At 41.4% G+C, this 18,216-nt stretch overlaps 1 protein-coding gene across 14 annotated transcripts in view; it reads right to left on the bottom strand.

Moving 5' to 3' along the window:
* The window catches only part of OSBPL6 (oxysterol binding protein like 6), a 206,188-nt gene that overhangs the window by 31,680 nt on the left and 156,292 nt on the right, over positions 1-18,216 (bottom strand). For all 14 annotated transcript variants that reach the window (XM_043524752.1, XM_043524755.1, XM_043524757.1 and 11 more), the window contains one exon: positions 13,736-13,866. In XM_043524752.1, coding sequence (XP_043380687.1) covers positions 13,736-13,866 — 131 coding nt within the window. The remainder of the gene's footprint in view (positions 1-13,735; positions 13,867-18,216) is intronic.

Raw genomic sequence — 18,216 nt, 5'->3', positions numbered from 1 at the left:
ATGCATTTTCCCCTTCATACGGTAGCAGTTGTTCCACAGTATCACAGTGACAGTAGATTCATTTGCTCCTGGCTGTTCCCTCTGCCTGCCTTTATCTCCTCTCACCTTTACTCTAAACTCCCTTGTCCATGGCCTTCCCAACCCCCAGCTCCCTACACAGCAGTGTGTGCAGATTGCTACCACTCATCTTCTGTCATACACCAAAAGTACAACCATGCCCCTGAATATCTCCATTGGCTACTCATTTATTTCAGGATCCAGTTCAAAACTGCACATTCCAAGCTTCCTCAAATTCCTATGCAAGGCACTGCATTTAGCCGTATGGAGTGGAAATCTATCAACTGCATGAAGAAACTTGTACAGATACAGACAGACATCATCTTCCTTTCCAAATGCAAACAGATGGACATCGTACCAAAAGGACTGAAGGTAAAAAATCCATTACAATCTACATACCACACAGACTATGCTGACAGCTTGTGCCACACGCTCTCAAAGAAACTGCGGAATCACCTGATCAACATCCTCTACAGCAAACAGGGAAAGATTAAGAATGAGCTCTCAAAACTGGATACTCTCATAAAAAACCAACCTTCCACACAAACTTCCTCGTGGCTGGATTTTACTACAACTAGACAAGCCATTTACAACGCACACTTTGCTTCTCTACAAAAGAAAAAGGACACTAAACTTTCTAAACTACTACATGCTACAAGGGGCCACAGCAATGGTTCCCTCAACCCACCCAGCAATATTGTTAACCTATCCAACTATATTCTCAGCCCAGCAGAAGCAGCTGTCCTATCTCGGGGCCTCTCCTTCTGCCCCTCCACCCCCACGAACATGATACAGTTCTGTGGTGACCTAGAATCCTATTTTCGACGTCTCCGACTCAAGGAATATTTCCAAAATACCTCTGAACAACATACTAATCCACAGAGGCCTCCCGACCAACATTACAAAAAGAAGGATTCTAGGTGGACTCCTCCTGAAGGTCGAAACAGCAGACTGGACTTCTACATAGAGTGCTTCCGCCGACGTGCACGGGCTGAAATTGTGGAAAAGCAGCATCACTTGCCCCATAACCTCAGCCGTGCGGAACACAATGCCATCCACAGCCTCAGAAACAACTCTGACATCATAATCAAAAAGGCTGACAAAGGAGGTGCTGTTGTCATCATGAATAGGTCGGAATATGAACAAGAGGCTGCTCGGCAGCTCTCCAACACCACTTTCTACAAGCCATTACCCTATGATCCCACTGAGAGTTACCAAAAGCAACTACAGCATTTGCTCAAGAAACTTCCTGAAAAAGCACAAGATCAAATCCGCACAGACACACCCCTGGAACCCCGACCTGGGATATTCTATCTACTACCCAAGATCCATAAACCTGGAAATCCTGGGGGCCCCATCATCTCAGGCATTGGCACCCTGACAGCAGGATTGTCTGGCTATGTAGACTCCCTCCTCAGGCCCTACGCTACCAGCACTCCCAGCTACCTTCGAGATACCACTGACTTCCTCAGGAAACTACAATCCATCGGTGATCTTCCTGATAACACCATCCTGGCCACTATGGATGTAGAAGCCCTCTACACCAACATTCCACACAAAGATGGACTACAAGCCGTCAAGAACACTATCCCCGATAATGTCACGGCTAACCTGGTGGCTGAACTTTGTGACTTTGTCCTTACCCATAACTATTTTACATTTGGGGACAATGTATACCTTCAGATCAGCGGCACTGCTATGGGTACCCGCATGGCCCCACAGTATGCCAACATTTTTATGGCTGATTTAGAACAACGCTTCCTCAGCTCTCGTCCCCTAATGCCCCTACTCTACTTGCGCTATATTGATGACATCTTCATCATCTGGACCCATGGAAAAGAAGCCCTTCAGGAATTCCACCATGATTTCAACAATTTCCATCCCACCATCAACCTCAGCCTGGTCCAGTCCACACAAGAGATCCACTTCCTGGACACTACAGTGCTAATAAACAATGGTCACATAAACACCACCCTATACCGGAAACCTACTGACCGTTATTCCTACCTACACGCCTCCAGCTTTCACCCTGACCACACCACACGATCCATCGTCTACAGCCAAGCTCTGCGATACAACCACATTTGCTCCAACCCCTCAGACAAACACCTACAAGATCTCTATCAAGCATTCTTACAACTACAATACCCACCTGCGGAAGTGAAGAAACAGATTGATAGAGCCAGAAGAGTTCCCAGAAGTCACCTACTACAGGACAGGCCTAACAAAGAAAATAACAGAACGCCACTAGCCGTCACCTTCAGCCCCCAACTAAAACCCCTCCAACGCATTATTAAGGATCTACAACCTATCCTGAAGGATGACCCAACACTCTCACAAATCTTGAGAGACAGGCCAGTCCTTGCCTACAGACAGCCCCCCAACCTGAAGCAAATAGTCACCAACAACCACATACCACACAACAGAACCACTAACCCAGGAACCTATCCTTGCAACAAAGCCCGTTGCCAACTGTGCCCACATATCTATTCAGGGGACACCATCACAGGGCCTAATAACATCAGCCACACTATCAGAGGCTCGTTCACCTGCACATCCACCAATGTGATATATGCCATCATGTGCCAGCAATGCCCCTCTGCCATGTACATTGGTCAAACTGGACAGTCTCTACGTAAAAGAATAAATGGACACAAATCAGATGTCAAGAATTATAACATTCATAAACCAGTCGGAGAACACTTCAATCTCTCTGGTCACGCAATCACAGACATGAAGGTCGCTATCTTACAACAAAAAAACTTCAAATCCAGACTCCACCGAGAAACTGCTGAATTGGAATTCATTTGCAAATTGGATACTATTAATTTAGGCTTAAATAGAGACTGGGAGTGGCTAAGTCATTATGCAAGGTAGCCTATTTCCCCTTGTTTTTTCCTAACACCTCCCCCCCCCCGACGTTCTGGTTAAACTTGGATTTATGCTGGAAATGGCCCACCTTGATTGTCATGCACATTGTGGGGAGAGTGGTCAGTTTGGATGAGCTATTGCCAGCAGGAGAGTGAGTTTGGGGGGGCGGGGGGTGAGAAAACCTGGATTTGTGCTGGAAATGGCCCACCTTGATTATCATGCACATTGTAGGGAGAGTGGTCACTTTGGATGAGCTATTACCAGCAGGAGAGTGAGTTTGTGTGTGTATGGGGGTGGGGGGGTGAGAAAACCTGGATTTGTGCTGGAAATGGCCCACCTTGATTATCATGCACATTGTAGGGAGAGTGGTCACTTTGGATAAGCTATTACCAGCAGGAGAGTGAGTTTGTGTGTGTGTGTTTTTTGGGAAAAAAAAAAAGGGGGGGGGGCGTGAGAAAACCTGGATTTCTGCTGGAAATGGCCCACCTTGATTTTCATGCACGTTGTAAGGAGAGTGGTCACTTTGGATAGGCTATTACCAGCAGGAGAGTGAGTTTGTGTGTGTGGTTTTTGGAGGGGGGTAAGGGGGTGAGAGAACCTGGATTTGTGCAGGAAATGGCCCACCTTGATTATCATACACATTGTGAAGACAGTGGTCACTTTGGATGGGCTATTACCAGCAGGAGAGTGAGTTTGGGGGGGGGGGGGGCAGAGGGTGAGAAAACCTGGATTTGTGCTGGAAATGGCCCAACTTGATGATCACTTTAGATAAGCTATTACCAGCAGGAGAGTGGGGTGGGAGGAGGTATTGTTTCATGGTCTCTGTGTATATAATGTCTTCTGCAGTTTCCACAGTATGCATCCGATGAAGTGAGCTGTAGCTCACGAAAGCTCATGCTCAAATAAATTGGTTAGTCTCTAAGGTGCCACAAGTACTCCTTTTCTTTTTATTTTAACTTAACTTGTTTGTTTATTCCAATGCCAGCTAGCTTTCAGGAATTTCAGGTGTAAGATAGTCTACACCATTGTCCCAGAGAAATGGTGCATCTCTCACCTCTGTCCCTTTTCCCTAATTCTTTTGGTTCATATGGTTCTCAAATCTTTCCTGGGACACCCCCTCACCCATAATCCTCCCTCATCTAGCAGGATCTAGCCAAGACCCCCATTCTCATTTAGCAATATGGGAAGAGTAGGGTAGACATGATCCCCATGTTGAGAACCCATGTTTATTCCACCACGCCATCAGATCTCATCTCTAGATGCCAACTACCCTCTGAGAAGTCATCTGATGAGTGTCCTGGCAATTCTCAGTTTGGGAGGTGCCAGTTATTTACCTATAACTAACTCCTGCACAAAACTGCCAAAATCTGCACAAAACTCCTGCACAAAACTGACAAAACTATATTGACCTGCATTACAAGGTTATTATTCTATCAAAATGTACCCAAAAAACAGCATTCAAGGTTCAATACTTTCCCCATTAATTTCAAAGCAGTCCAAGCTCCTTCCTATCTTTCCTCTTAAGTCTTGCTTTCTACTAAACAATTGGAAGCCTTCAGGCAAAAATAATTGAGAGCCATTCACAGCCATAGGAAAGTTGAAACTTCAGTGTTTACTTCTTATATAATATTTGCCATTTTTACTTTTACCACAGTATTTAAAACTGCCCATACAATTTTTGAAAAAGGAAAACCCTTGGTTTTCTCTAACTCTCCAACTGTATTATTTAATCTGTTTCAAACGATAATTCTTGCAGTTTTGGAAATGTGATCAGTGGGTTGCATGACAATTTGAGTTAACAGTAGCTCACAACACTGTTGCAATCAATATGAGGGAATATATGTGCATTGTTTGGAGCTGAGAGAACAATGCATACTGAAATTAACACTGAGGGGGATACTCTCGAATTTTTAACTGCTGATTTTGATTATTTCTAGTGACAATTTCGGATCATGAGAAACTATCTACAGATACAGTTATCTGGAAAATGACTCTTTTAGAAATCTATATACATTTCCTCCATGTTGAAATATGGCATATAAAAATGCACTGAAGAAACGTGCATTATCCAAGCTCCACAGCAGTGAAGAACAGTTATCTAGGCTGGGCTGCTTCTGTCTATCTTAGTTTTGTACAGCTGCTCATCACCATAGTATCTGAGCACATTAAATAAATCCACAATAGCGAAGTCACTAGTGGACTTCACGGAGTCTCTGACTTCTTCTGTCTTTTCAGGTTATAGAACTCAGTTTGGGTTTGTGAATTTGTGTATGGGGTTTTTTTTGGAGCAGACAGATGGGGCCATAAAAAGACGGGGAACAGGGGTAGTAGTTGTGAATGTCATTCTGGTTATGGTGGAGGAGCTTTCCTATGTAGGGAAGGAAGTGACTGAAGAGATAGACCAAAAAGAGTTTCTCTGAGTATTTTATTTACAATATGTACATTACAGTAATATATTACTATCTTAAACAAAAATGAAATAAAAAACAAAAACAGCAACAAAGTTTTCAAATATATAGTCTCATGTAGGGTTTCATACAAAGCCCAGCTCTGCATTCAAAACCTCCTGCCACACTGCTTCTGAAACACTGCTCTCAAACAAAGAAACTGCCATGTTTGTCTCAGAGTTAATCCTTTACTCACACACAATGAAGTCCTATTTTAAAAACTCGAGTGATGGGTCATTTAAAGTCAGTCTTCTTGGCAAACTGTCTAAAGAGAACCAACCTCAGGTTGGAGTGAATTTATCATCTAGGATTCTTTGGCTGAATAATATTCTAGGATCCTCCCACTATATATGAAAAAAGAACAGGAGTATTTGTGGCATCTTAGAGACTAACAAATTTATTAGAGCATAAGCTTTTCTGAGCTACAGCCCACTTCATTGGATGCATAGAATGGAACGTATAGTAAGAAGATATATATATATACATATATATATATAAACTTAGGGAAATAGATTCAATTTGTGTAATGGGTATATATGAAAAGAATCTCTGCCCTCATGACAATAGTTTTGCCAATGTGGCAATGAATCTGTAAATAAGTATCACAATCAAGTATCTGTTAATGATATGATAGAGTGTTCTGACAGTAGCTATTTGCATCTTCTGACCCAGTGTCAGAATTGTTGATTTAAACAACAAGTATTTTATAGCTTCACATCTTTCACCATTTTTATCCCTAAACAGTCTCACATAAAATAAATCAAATGTATCCTTGTCCTTAAATTATGTAAACTAGGTCTTTTGGCATTTTTCTGAAAAATTTTAATAGACAAAGAATTAATATCTGAAAATTAGACATTCTAGATTTACAGTGTCTACTTTTCAGACTGTCATTTGTTTACACTGAGATAGCCCAAGCTAGAGTCTACATATGAGTATATGCTGAATGCAGACTGATAAAACTGATCCATTTGGAACAATTAATCTGTATCACAGAATCATAGGATGGGAAGGGACCTCAAGAGGTCTTCTAGTCAGTCCTGCCTTGAGTGCAGGGGATGGAAGTATTATCTAGACCATCCCTCACAGGTATTAGCCTAACCTGCTCTTTAAAATCTCCAATTACAGAGATTCCACAACTTCTCTAGGCAATTTATTCCAGTGCTTGGCCACCCTGACAGTTAGGAAGTTTTTCCTAATGTCCAACCTAAACCGCCCTTGCTGCAATTTAAGCCCATTGCTTCTTGTCCTATGCTCAGAGGTTATAGAGAACAATTTTTCTCCTTCCTCCTTGTAACAATCTTTTATGTACTTGAAAACTGTTATCATATTCTCCCTCAGTCTTCTCTTCTCCAGACTAAAAAACAAGCCCAATTTTTTCAATCTTCCCTCACAGATCATGCTTTCTAAACCTTTACTCATTTTTGTTGCTCTTCTCTAGACTTTCTCCAATTTGTCCACATCTTTCCTGAAATGTGATGCCCAGAACTTGACACAATACTCCATTTGAGACCTAATCAGCATGGAAGAGAGTGGAAGAATTACTTCTTATGTCTTGCTTACAACACTCCTGCAAATACATCCCAGAAGGATGTTTGCTTTTTTTGCAACAGTGTTACACTGTTGACTCCTATTTAGCTGCTGATCCACTATGACCCCCATATCCTTTTCCACAGTACTACTTTCTTGGCAGTCATCTCCCATTTTGTATATATGCAACTGATTGTTCCTTCCTAAGTGGAGTAATTTGCATAGGGCCGTCCCTAGCTATTCTGGGGCCCTACGCAGCCCCCCTCCCCCCCCCAGAGGGGGGCAGGCCTCTGTGGGGGTGAGTGCAGGCCCGGCCCTGCTGCAGAGCTCAGGAGAATGGGGGCGGGGCTGGGGCAGGGAAGAGGTGGGGCAGGGGCAGAGCCGGGGTGGGGGCCATGGGGAAGTGGCGGAGCAGGGGCTGGAGCAGCACGCAGCTGCGCAGAGCACCAGGAAATGTGGTGCCCCACATTTTCTGGTGCCCTATGCAGCTGCGTACTTTGCGTATGGGAAAGGACGGCTCTGACTTTGCATTTGTCCTTATTGAATTTCATCCTATTTACTTCAGACCATTCCTCCAGTGTGTCCAGATCATTTTGAATTTTAATCCTATCCTCCAAAGCACTTGCAGCTCCTCCCAACTTGGTATCGTTGGCAAACTTTATAAGTGTACTCTCTATGTCATTATTTATTTCATCGATGAAGACATTGAACAGAACTGGACCCAGAACTGACCCCTGCAGGACCCCACTTGATATGCCCTTCCCATGTGAACCACCACTACTCTCTGGGAATGGTTTTCCAACCAGTTATTCACCCACCTTATAGTAGTTCCATTTAAGTTGCATTTCCCTAGTTTGTTTATGAGAAGGGTCATGCGAGACAGTATCAAAAATCTTAGGCTTTGTCTACACTAGCACGTTTGTTGGCAAAACACACCCTGACCAACATAAGTTTCACTAACAAAAGCACTGGTATGGACAGCGCTATGTCAGCGGGAGACGTTCTCCTGCCAACATTGCTACCGTCACTCATTTGGGGTGGTTAAATTATGCCAATGGGAGAACTCTCTCCTGCCGGCATAGAGCGTCTACATAGGAGACCTTACAGTGGCACAGCTGTGCCGCTGCAAGGTTGGTAGTGTAGACATAGCTTTACTAAAGTCAAGATATACCACATCTACCGTTTCTCTGCTATCCACAAGGCTTGTTACCCTGTCAAAGAAAGTACTAGGCTGTTTTGACATGATTTGTTCTTGACAAATCCATGCCATTACTTATCACCTTATTATCTTCTAGGTGTTTGCAAATTGATTGCTTAATTATTTGTTCCATTATCTTGCCAGGTACTGAAGTTAAGCTGACTGGTCTGTAATTCCCCAGGTTGTCCTTTTCCCCCTTTTTATAGATTGGCACTATATTTGCCCTTTTCCAGTCCTCTGGACTCTCATCTGTCTTCCATTACTTTTCAAAGATACCACCTCAGTCAGCTCCTTGAGTATTCTAGGAAGTATTTCATCAGGCCCTGGTGACTTTAAGACATCTAACTTGTCTAACTAATGTTTAACTTGTTCTTTCCCTATTTTAACCTCTGATCCTACCTCATTTTCCCTACATTTTCGTTAGATGCCCAATTGCTACTAACCTTTTTGGTGAAAACTGAAATAAAAAGTCATTTAGCACTTCTGCCATTTCCACATTTTCTGTTATTGTTTTGCCCTCTTCATTAAGTAACAGGTCTACCCTGTCCTTGGTCTTCCTCTTGCTTCTAATGTATTTGTAGAATGTTTTCTTCTTACCCTTCATGTCTCTAGCTAGTTTAATCTCATTTTGTGCCTTGGCCTTTCTAATTTTGTCCTTACATACTTGTGTTATTTGTTTATATTCATCCATTGTAATTTGAACTAGTTTCCACTTTTTGTAGGACTCATTTTTGAGTTTCGGATCATTGAAGATCTCCTGGTTAAGTCAGGGTGGTTTCTTGCCATACTTCCTATCTTTCCTACGCAGTGGGATAGTTTGCTCTTGTGCCCTTAATAATGTCTCTTTGAAAGACTGCCAACTCTCTTGACCTGTTTTTCCCCATAGACTAGCTTCCCAAGGGAAGTTTGCTTAAGTCTGGCTTCTTGAAATCCATTATCTTTATTGTGCTGTTTTCCCTCCTACCATTCCTTAAAATCATGAACACTACCATTTCATGATCACTTTCACCCAAGCTGCCTTCAACTTTCAAAATCTCAACCAGTTCCTCCCTATTTGTAAAAATCAAATCTAGAACAGCCTCTCCTCTAGTAGCTTTCCTCACCTTCTGAAAAAAAAAAAAAAGGTCTCCAATACACTCCAATAACTTGTTGGATAATCTGTGCCCTGCTGTGTTATTTTCCCAGTAGATGTCTAGGTAGTTGAAGTCCCCCATCACCATCAAGTCCTGTTGATTTTGTTAGTTGTTTATAAAAAGCCTCATCCACCTCCTCTTCCTGGTTAGGTAATCCATAGTAGACCCTGACCATGACATCACCCTTGTATTTTATCCCTTTTATCCTTACCCAAAGACTTTCAACAAGTCTGTCTCCTATTTCCATCTCAACCTCAGTCCACACATACAGATTTTTGATATACTGGGCAACACCTCCTCCCTTTTTTCCCTGCCTGTCCTTCCTGAGCAAGCTGTACCCTTCTATACCAATATTCCAATCAAGTCAGTAATATGGGGGTTATAATTTATTTGGAAAATGTGCATTTAACTGCATAAAGATAGTACAGTTCCTCTTTGGAGCCATTCAATTCTATTGGGTCTAGCAGAATATGAATTTTAATACTTTCTTTAAAAAACTCTTTTTCCTTTCCTGCATACTGTATTTGATGGAAGGTTGGAGACTTCAGTAGGGCAAGGCTAAATTTTATTTCAGCTGCATAAACATACAGCTAGACAAATCAAGAAGGCTCGTTGTAAATCATATATATGTGGGAAGGGTTTTTTGTTTTTTTAAGCTAGACACATCAGTAGCCATCCCCACCCAGATAGATGAAGTCTCTCAGAAAATTAAAACAGTGGGATCCCTGAGTGAGGGGGATAGCTCTTTCTGCTCACTACCTAGCAGTATTATACCTCCTTCCCTATACCACCTCTCCCCATGCCGTCCTCCATAGGATAGGATCCCTGGGCAGGGGTATCTTGCTCACCCACTCCCCACCCATAGATGGGATGCTCTTTAGTGGTCATTTCAAGAGTCTGTGTGAAGAATAGTCACAGGAATCTGCAGGGGGCTAGATGCCTCAGTAAGAAGGCTGTAGAGCAGGGGTAGGCAACATATGGCATGTGTGCCAAAGGCAGCATGCGAGCTGATTTTCAGTGGCCACTCACACTGCCTGGGTCTTGGCCACCTCTCCGGGGGACTCTGCATTTTAATTTAATTTTAAATTAAGCTTCTTAAACATTTTAAAAACCTTATTTACTTTACATACAACAATAGTTTAGTTATATATTATAGACTTATAGAAAGAGACCTTCTAAAAACATTAAAATGTATTACTGGCATATACCTTAAATTAGAGTGAATAAATGAAGACTTGGCTCACCACTTCAGAAAGGTTGCCGACCCCTGCTCTAGAGAATAGCAGTAATTTGTGTTATCGGTATCTTTACAATCTTAACTGTTTCCTGACCATAGGATACACATAGGGAGTTCTTCACCCCTTTTCCCTATAACTATGCCTCCTTTTTCTTTCTCACCCTGGTATCTGCACAGCATATGCCCAAACTCCACCATACATTCTATACTCCCCTCCTTTTCATCCTCTCACACTGAAGGGAAAGACAGGAGAAACATAAGCAGTCGCAGAATGTGAGAGGCTATGCCTCCAAGTTAGCAGTACTGAAATGAACGTGTGCATGAAAACACATCTATTCAGATCAAACTGATATATTTGAATGCATGTGTTCATTTCAAGACACTGTGTGCATTCAAAGCCTCATGAATAAACTAATAACAAAGGAATTCAATTGACTCAAACCCATGGTATTCATTAATTTTTCTTTTTTGGGTTTGTTTGTAAGATTCAACCAGCTATAGGTTAGCCAAAGTGCTTACTGTATATAAGTATAGAAATATACATGCACAACAGTGGTGAACTCAAGAAGTTTAAAGCACATTCTGTACTGCTTCCTCTCATCTTCCCCCACCCCCACCCCAACATGAATCACCGGTTGCCTCAGAGCTGATCTGTACATGTCCAGGGACTCATTACTAAGACTAGAACTGGGCATGGAAAAAATTTGCTCTCTTGAGCTTTATTTATAAATATACATGGGATGTGGATAATAAAAAAGTGTAAGTGTGGGAGAGAAACTATGAGCGTCAAATTCTTTTTCTTCTGCTTCTTTTAAAAATGTATCTGGATTTAGTGCAGTGGTTCTCAAACTTTTGTACTGGTGACCCCTTTCACAAAGCAAGCCTCTGTGTGTGACCACATTTAACACCATTATAAATGCTGGAGGCAAAGTGGGGTTTGGGGTGGAGGTTGACAGCTCACAACCTGCCATGTAATAACCTCGTGACCCCCTGAGGGGTCCTGGCCCCCAGTTTGAGAACCCCTGATTTAGGGTTTGAGACAGCTGCTAGAGTGAGAGCTCTAAAGACTGAAGTCCTTCGTTTATCAGTAAAACAGACATTACACAGTTTGAGTTTCCCCCTCACATAAACCTGAACTGGAAATATCACCAATAGGAAAGGGAAATTAGTTCGATTTCCATTTCCTCTCCCCTGAGACCATCCATCAGAATTTCCCATTGTCACAATGACTTTTGTTAAGAGGACACCTGGATTCTAGGAACTAGAATGAGAGGCCATCAACCCATTTCACAGCATACAGCTATAAGTCACTAATGATGTGGGTTGGATTTGTATCAGAGACCCAGAAGAGAAACATTCCTTATTAGAGCTAAGTAAATAATTGATTTTTTAGGTCAAAGGCCAAACCAAAAAAAAAATTCTGAAAAAAAAATTTGGTTCTTTTAGAACTGAAGCTGAATTTCTTCCCCTCACTGAAACAAAAATAGATAAAATTTCAAAACAAAATGTTGAGTCAAAACAACATTTCGAAACAAAATGGTTCATTTAGAAAATGTCAGCACGAACCATTTTCACTTTAAAAAAAAATTCCCCTCGTTTCTTTATTTGGCGAAAATTGTTCACCAAATTCTACCTGAAATTACAAATAGTTTTGATAACCCTGAAATGGCTTTTTTTGGCAAATTTACTATGTGGCCAAAAAATTGTACCCTTCTCCTGTCCCATTATCTTTATATCTACGTAACACTACAAATCTTACAGTAGAAAGATAACAGTTTAGGAAACTACATGTAAACCTGGGTAAATTACAGTTTGCATTTAAACTTGCATGTTCTTTGCTATTTCTTACATGCTTAGTGTTCCCTGCTAGTCCATGTTTCTTCAGAGTGAAGGCAACAGAATAATACCATAGGCCCTGATTACCCTTGAAAAACTAGGTACCTCTTCTTGACCCATGAATTCCAGAAGTGGGATTATTTTGCAAGCTGAGGAAGTAAGTCAGACTGAATTGATTTAACGTATACTTTCTTATTCCTGTATTACATAAACTGAACCTGATTTTCAGATTACATTTTTAGAATTAAGATACTTAGTAAAGAGCCTATTAACCTGATTGGTTTTTAGTGAAAGATTTTCAAAAGCACTCAGCAATGGCCAAACTCTGCTCTCACTGAAGTCACTGGTAAAACTCCCTTTGACATCAGTGGGAGCACAGTTTGGCCAACACCAAGTGCTTTTGGAAATCCCACCTTAAAGTTACACAATCAATATACTGCAATTAAACTTCATTAACATTGGTTTGCAGGAGGCTAGGAATAGCAAGAAATCTAATCCCTGGATGCTCATACATGTAAAATGCTCACTTTGTTGCCTATGATCATTTTTGCAATTGGAGTAATGGATTTATGGAATGTATCTGTGAATGTTCATTCATCATTTTTAAATTAATGTAGGAAAACTGAATAAAAATAACCTTGAATGTGCTGTCAGTGGTTTTAAGAAATATATCTAAGATTTTCATATAAAATATTTCATACCTCAGATCTAGCTCAGACACTAAACACAATGAACACACACAAGGAAATAAGAGACACTTAATCTTTCACATCTACATTTCTTAGTTTTCTTGGGACTCATTCATATTGCTCCTGCTCTCTAACACACTTGCAACAAAAAGCCAAGGGTAGAGAAGCAGGTTTGAATTTACCACTAACACATTTTGTAATTTAATTTTTAATGAGAAAATATTTGGCTGCAAGATTTGACATTTTCCATGCCATCTCTGGAAGTGTATACAAATACAGAGGGGTAGCTGCGTTAGTCTGGATCTGTAAAAGCAGCAAAGCGTCCTGTGGCACCTTATGGACTAACAGACATATTGGAGCATAAGCTTTCATGGGTAAATACCCACTTCGTCGGATGCATGTAGTGGAAATTTCCAGAGGCAGGTATAAATATGCAAGCAAAAATCAGGCTAGGGATAATGAAGTTAGTTCAATCAGGGAGGATGAGGCCCTCTTCTAGCAGTTGAGGTGTGAACACCATAGGAGGAGAAACTGCTTTTGTAGTTGGCTAGCCATACACAGTCTTTGTTTAATCCTGAGCTGATGGGATCATCTCGTGCACACCAGTTTGGAGACCACTGTGTTAGTCTATAAGGTGCCACAGGACTCTTTGCCGCTTATACAAATACAGTATAGAAAACAGGCATTTGGCAAGTCATAGAATTCCACATGTGCTTGAAATCAAAGCAAGGGCATACCTGAGAAAGTGATTGTCTGAGACGTGTTATTTGTGAATTGTGGCCTGCAACGTCCTGTTCTGAAACCATCTGCTTAAGCTTCTCCTTCTCAATAGCTATGCTGTTAAAGGCAGACTTCAAAAGAGAATGAACTGGGGGAAAGAAAAAACAAATATTTCCTGAGACAAAGTACTACACCTTGCTTGTAATCAATAATAAAGGTTGTGAACCCCCCCCCCCCCCAAATTTACAGAAATAAGAAACTAAGGCCCAAATTTTCAAGAGTTCGTGCCCAAGTATATTGCACACATGCACCAGTTGAGTTTGGCACGCACACACAATGTGAGCGCGCACATATACTTGTCTTACGTGCACATATTGGTGGTTGTGCACATGCAAGTTGGGTATGTGTAAAAGTGTGCGTGTTCTTTTGAATATTTGGGCCTAAAGCTATTTTTCCCCCCTCTTTGTAAAGCAAATTAGTCTGTTCCTTAATTTTTCTCTGCAAATAGTATAGTGTGTATGTCATTTCTGCATTTATGTTCTGCAGTGATTTAATACTGCATTAATAAAGAGGATTACTTTGATCTTGAAACAGAACCTTTGATGATCTAACACTGTGGAGGGAAGCAGTGGGTAGTATGTTTTTCCCATTTTATGTATTAGCCAACATTACAGTACACAGAGCCCATACAACGTAAGTTGTGTAAGACTGTTTGCAGCTCATGTGTCACTGCTGCATAAACATCACTGCATGGTGTTACAGTGTGATTATTTCAAATCCAATTATTTAAAGCCTTCGTTCAAAACAAACAAGCAAACAAACATATAAAAGGAAATCCATCAACAGGAAAAATAACACCTCTGTTCATTGCTAAATGTGGTTTGGCCATGCATTCCTTGCTATTAGAAACGCCCTTGGGTTTTTTAAAAAACCCTTTAAAATAAAACAATTTCTTTTTCATTAAGTATATTCAACACTTGAAATAATCAGCCCATGTGCTCAGAAATGGAACATTAAAATATGAGAAACATTTCTGAATGACAGTTTTGACAATTTCAACAAAGAAACACAAAGGATGAAGGAAAATAAACTTTGACCTTTCCCATACATAGTATGCCGCTATGTTTTTCTTTAAAATGCTGTTCCTTTTTTGGAATTACGAAACATTAAGGAATAAAAACCTTTTTTCAAGCAAATTCTGCCTCTCATCCCTTACCTCTCCCCAATTTTTACAGGGTTTTTTAATTTTAGCCCCCTAGATTTGAAGTATAGAATCAAGAAATACAAAGTGACTACTGAAACCTTACTAATTAGACAAGAATCACTGAAATGTTCACTGCTTCCTCATTCAAATTCTTGAAGACGGAATAAAATGCAATGCTAACTGCTCCTGTGTGAGCTTAAAAAGCTCCCTTTCCTTCTCTTCATGGAAGTGTTTTCCTTCGTTAAACACTTGTACTTCTCCATATTTCTGTAAGTATTGACATTATTATCTCTCTTTAAAATAAATCTTACAGATTTCTAAATGTTTATTCCCGTTCAGATAGAAAGCTCGTGATCTTAAATCTTAGCTTTGTTCATCCCAAATTTTTATGACCGTTCTCAAAAATGTGACCCAAAATGTGGGTGTTACATATGGAAGGCCAAATTCTCCGCCTCATAAATGGAGACAATTCCATTGAATTCATTATTCTCACTTACGGCAGCAATAAATTTAATCTGGTATTTGTAAATACATTTATCATTTCATGATCAAATTAAACACAAATCATTGCATATTAAAACAGAATTGCCTAAAAATGCATGTAATCTCAGTTCAAAATGTACATTTTATATCAGGTGCATCAAGTTCATTTTGTGGACCTGGCTACAGACACCATCAATTATGGTCCCTGCAAGTACAAAGTTCAGTACTTGGGACATATTTTTTGTGTGAAATGAGTTCAACATATTTCAAGTCGCCCTCCCCCATGAGTTTCAAACATACTCTTCTTTTAGGGGAATAATTCACACACCCCTTTGCTTATTGCAGGTCCCATGAGCTTGCTAACACGATAAACCAGCCAGCCCCAGACTTACTGATTTATCTAGTAAAATGTTTTCAGTTATGTTGGGGCCCAATCCAGTGCCTACTGAAGTCAATGGGAGTCTTTGCATTGATTTCAATGGATACTGGATCAGGCCTTTAATTTAATTGCTTGTGTGACCCTAAGAACTCCCCCAATGCCAACTGGCAAGGGGGTTATAAGAATATCCTGATCCTGGTAGGTACATTCTGGTTCCCCAAAGACTATCATAGAATCATAGAAATTTAGGACTGGAAGGGACCTTGATAGGCCATCTGGGTCCAGTCCCCGGCACTGAGGCAGGACTAGGTATTATATAAATCATTCCTGACAGGTGTTCCTCATTGGAGATTTCTAAGAACAGGTTAGATGGCAATTCCACAACCTCCCTATGTAATTTGTTCTAGTGCTTAGCAACCCTTACAATTAGGAAGTTTTTCCTAACACCTAACATAAATCTTCCTTGCTGCAATTTAAGCCCATTACTTCTTTTCCTGCCCTCAGTAGTTAAGGAGAACAATTTATTACTGTGGCAAGGTGGACTAGGGCCAGAGGCCCCCTGCTGGAGGCCTTGCTGCGCTGCATCATCCTGTCCCAGAATAGAGCAGTGAGAAGTCCTCCAAGCAGTCTACAGTAGCTGCAGAAGCCAATCAGAGGGGCTGCTGCAGCGACCAATAAGGATTCAGAAGATCCAGATAAAAGGCAAGCAGCAGAACAGAGCCTTCAGTTGCTGTGCAGAGCTTGAAGAGAGAAGACTGACTGACTATGCGAGCTATGACTCCCGTTCCAGATTTGAACTTGACTCACAGTGCGCTTCTTCAGTATTGCAAGGGACTAATGCAAACTGTAAGTCACTTCCATTCACAGGTTCAAGTCACCTGGCCCATGGAACCCACCTCCGATGCTTGCCACAACCTCGAGCTAGGTGATTGGGTCTATGTACGGCACCATCCTCAAAAGCACGCCTTGGAGCCCCGGCGGAAGGGTCATCATCAGGTACTGCTTACTACACAGACGGCTGTTAGACTATCTGGCATCGCAGCTTGGATACATGCTTCACAGTGTAAAAAGGCACCATCCCCAGAGAACCAATCATCACCTCAGGACAACGCAGAGTCAACTTTGACTCCAGAAGAAGACATAGAGGAACAGTCTGCAATACCTTACAATCTACGCTCTCGTAAGGGTTGCCAGAAGCAGACGCTGTTCCTTGGCTGCTGGTATCTTATGGTCTGGGGAGACCATGATGACAATTCTTTTATCCAGTAGCAGGTGTGCATAGCTCAGACCCTTAATATTTCTAATTGCTGGGTCTGCAGCCACATCCCAGCCCACTCTCAAACTGGTGTTCCTGTCTGGCTATCCCACTCAAGTCCCCAGATCTCACTGGAGGGCCTCGTCCGTTTAACAAAATATGGATCAGCAATGACACTTGGGAAGCGGTGGGAATAAATGCAAGTAAATTGATAAGTGTGGTGGAGGGAAAAGGTCATTGGTGTTGGGTGTGTAATAGGACAGGGCTGGATCTGGGGAAAAGCCGTTGCCTTCAGCATATTGTGGCCAATGGTGTATGGGATTATTCAAACAAAACTAAAAAGTGGTGGGCCGGGTATGGAGATATGAATTTTTTCTCAACCTGGGATCGAACAGAGAAATCAATCTCAAGTTCCCCCTACAGTAACCTACAGAAAACAATACAATCTTTCAATGTCATGCAAATAACACCACTCCTCGTAAGGAGAATTACCCTGTACCCTTTGGGGGATACTACTCCTCCTTTGCAAACACCTATATGACAAATGGGTGCAACCGACCCTTCCTGGCCTTAATAGGCCATCACTGGGTGTGTGGGACCAGAGCTTATACCGAACTAACAGCTAATTGGTCAGGAATCTGTTATCCCGCCTGACTCTTCCCACAATTCCGAGTGCTAGGAACCTTCCCTCGAGAACACCTCCGCAATTTCAGGCGAAAAAGAAGGGACTTAACAGATGCCCAACGGCACGTAAATAACATAAGCCCCTTAACCTGGGAAGAGGCCACTGGCAGTTCCTTAATACCATTAGGGGGAGTAATACACCATACAAAAAGGCTCCTAAGGTTGCAACCCTGAGGGTACAGAAGTCAATGAATACTTGCAAAGTAATCTTTAGTGTGTAGACAATGGAAAAAGAACATTTCAAAACAAAAATATAGAGTGTACTTATAATCAGAAAAGTGTGTATAAAGCAGACTTTAGGCAGTTCAGTATTTCTTCCTTCTCAACGGCCTCCAGTTGTTTTCTCTGCTTATAACTAAAGAGAGATTATTTTTTCCTAACTCTGGCTCTGCAAATTCTATGTGGGAAATTTTCAAACAAGCACCTTTGTGCTTTTCTCCCACACTGCCCCTCGAGCTTGGGAGAAGCTCCTTGTAAACATCCACAAAACTAA

The sequence above is a fragment of the Chelonia mydas genome, chromosome 11, assembly GCF_015237465.2.
Source record: "Chelonia mydas isolate rCheMyd1 chromosome 11, rCheMyd1.pri.v2, whole genome shotgun sequence".
In the NCBI taxonomy this organism is placed as follows: Eukaryota; Metazoa; Chordata; order Testudines; family Cheloniidae; genus Chelonia; species Chelonia mydas.
Note: the sequence above shows the minus strand (reverse complement) of the source record. Positions and strands in the feature narration are given on the sequence as shown.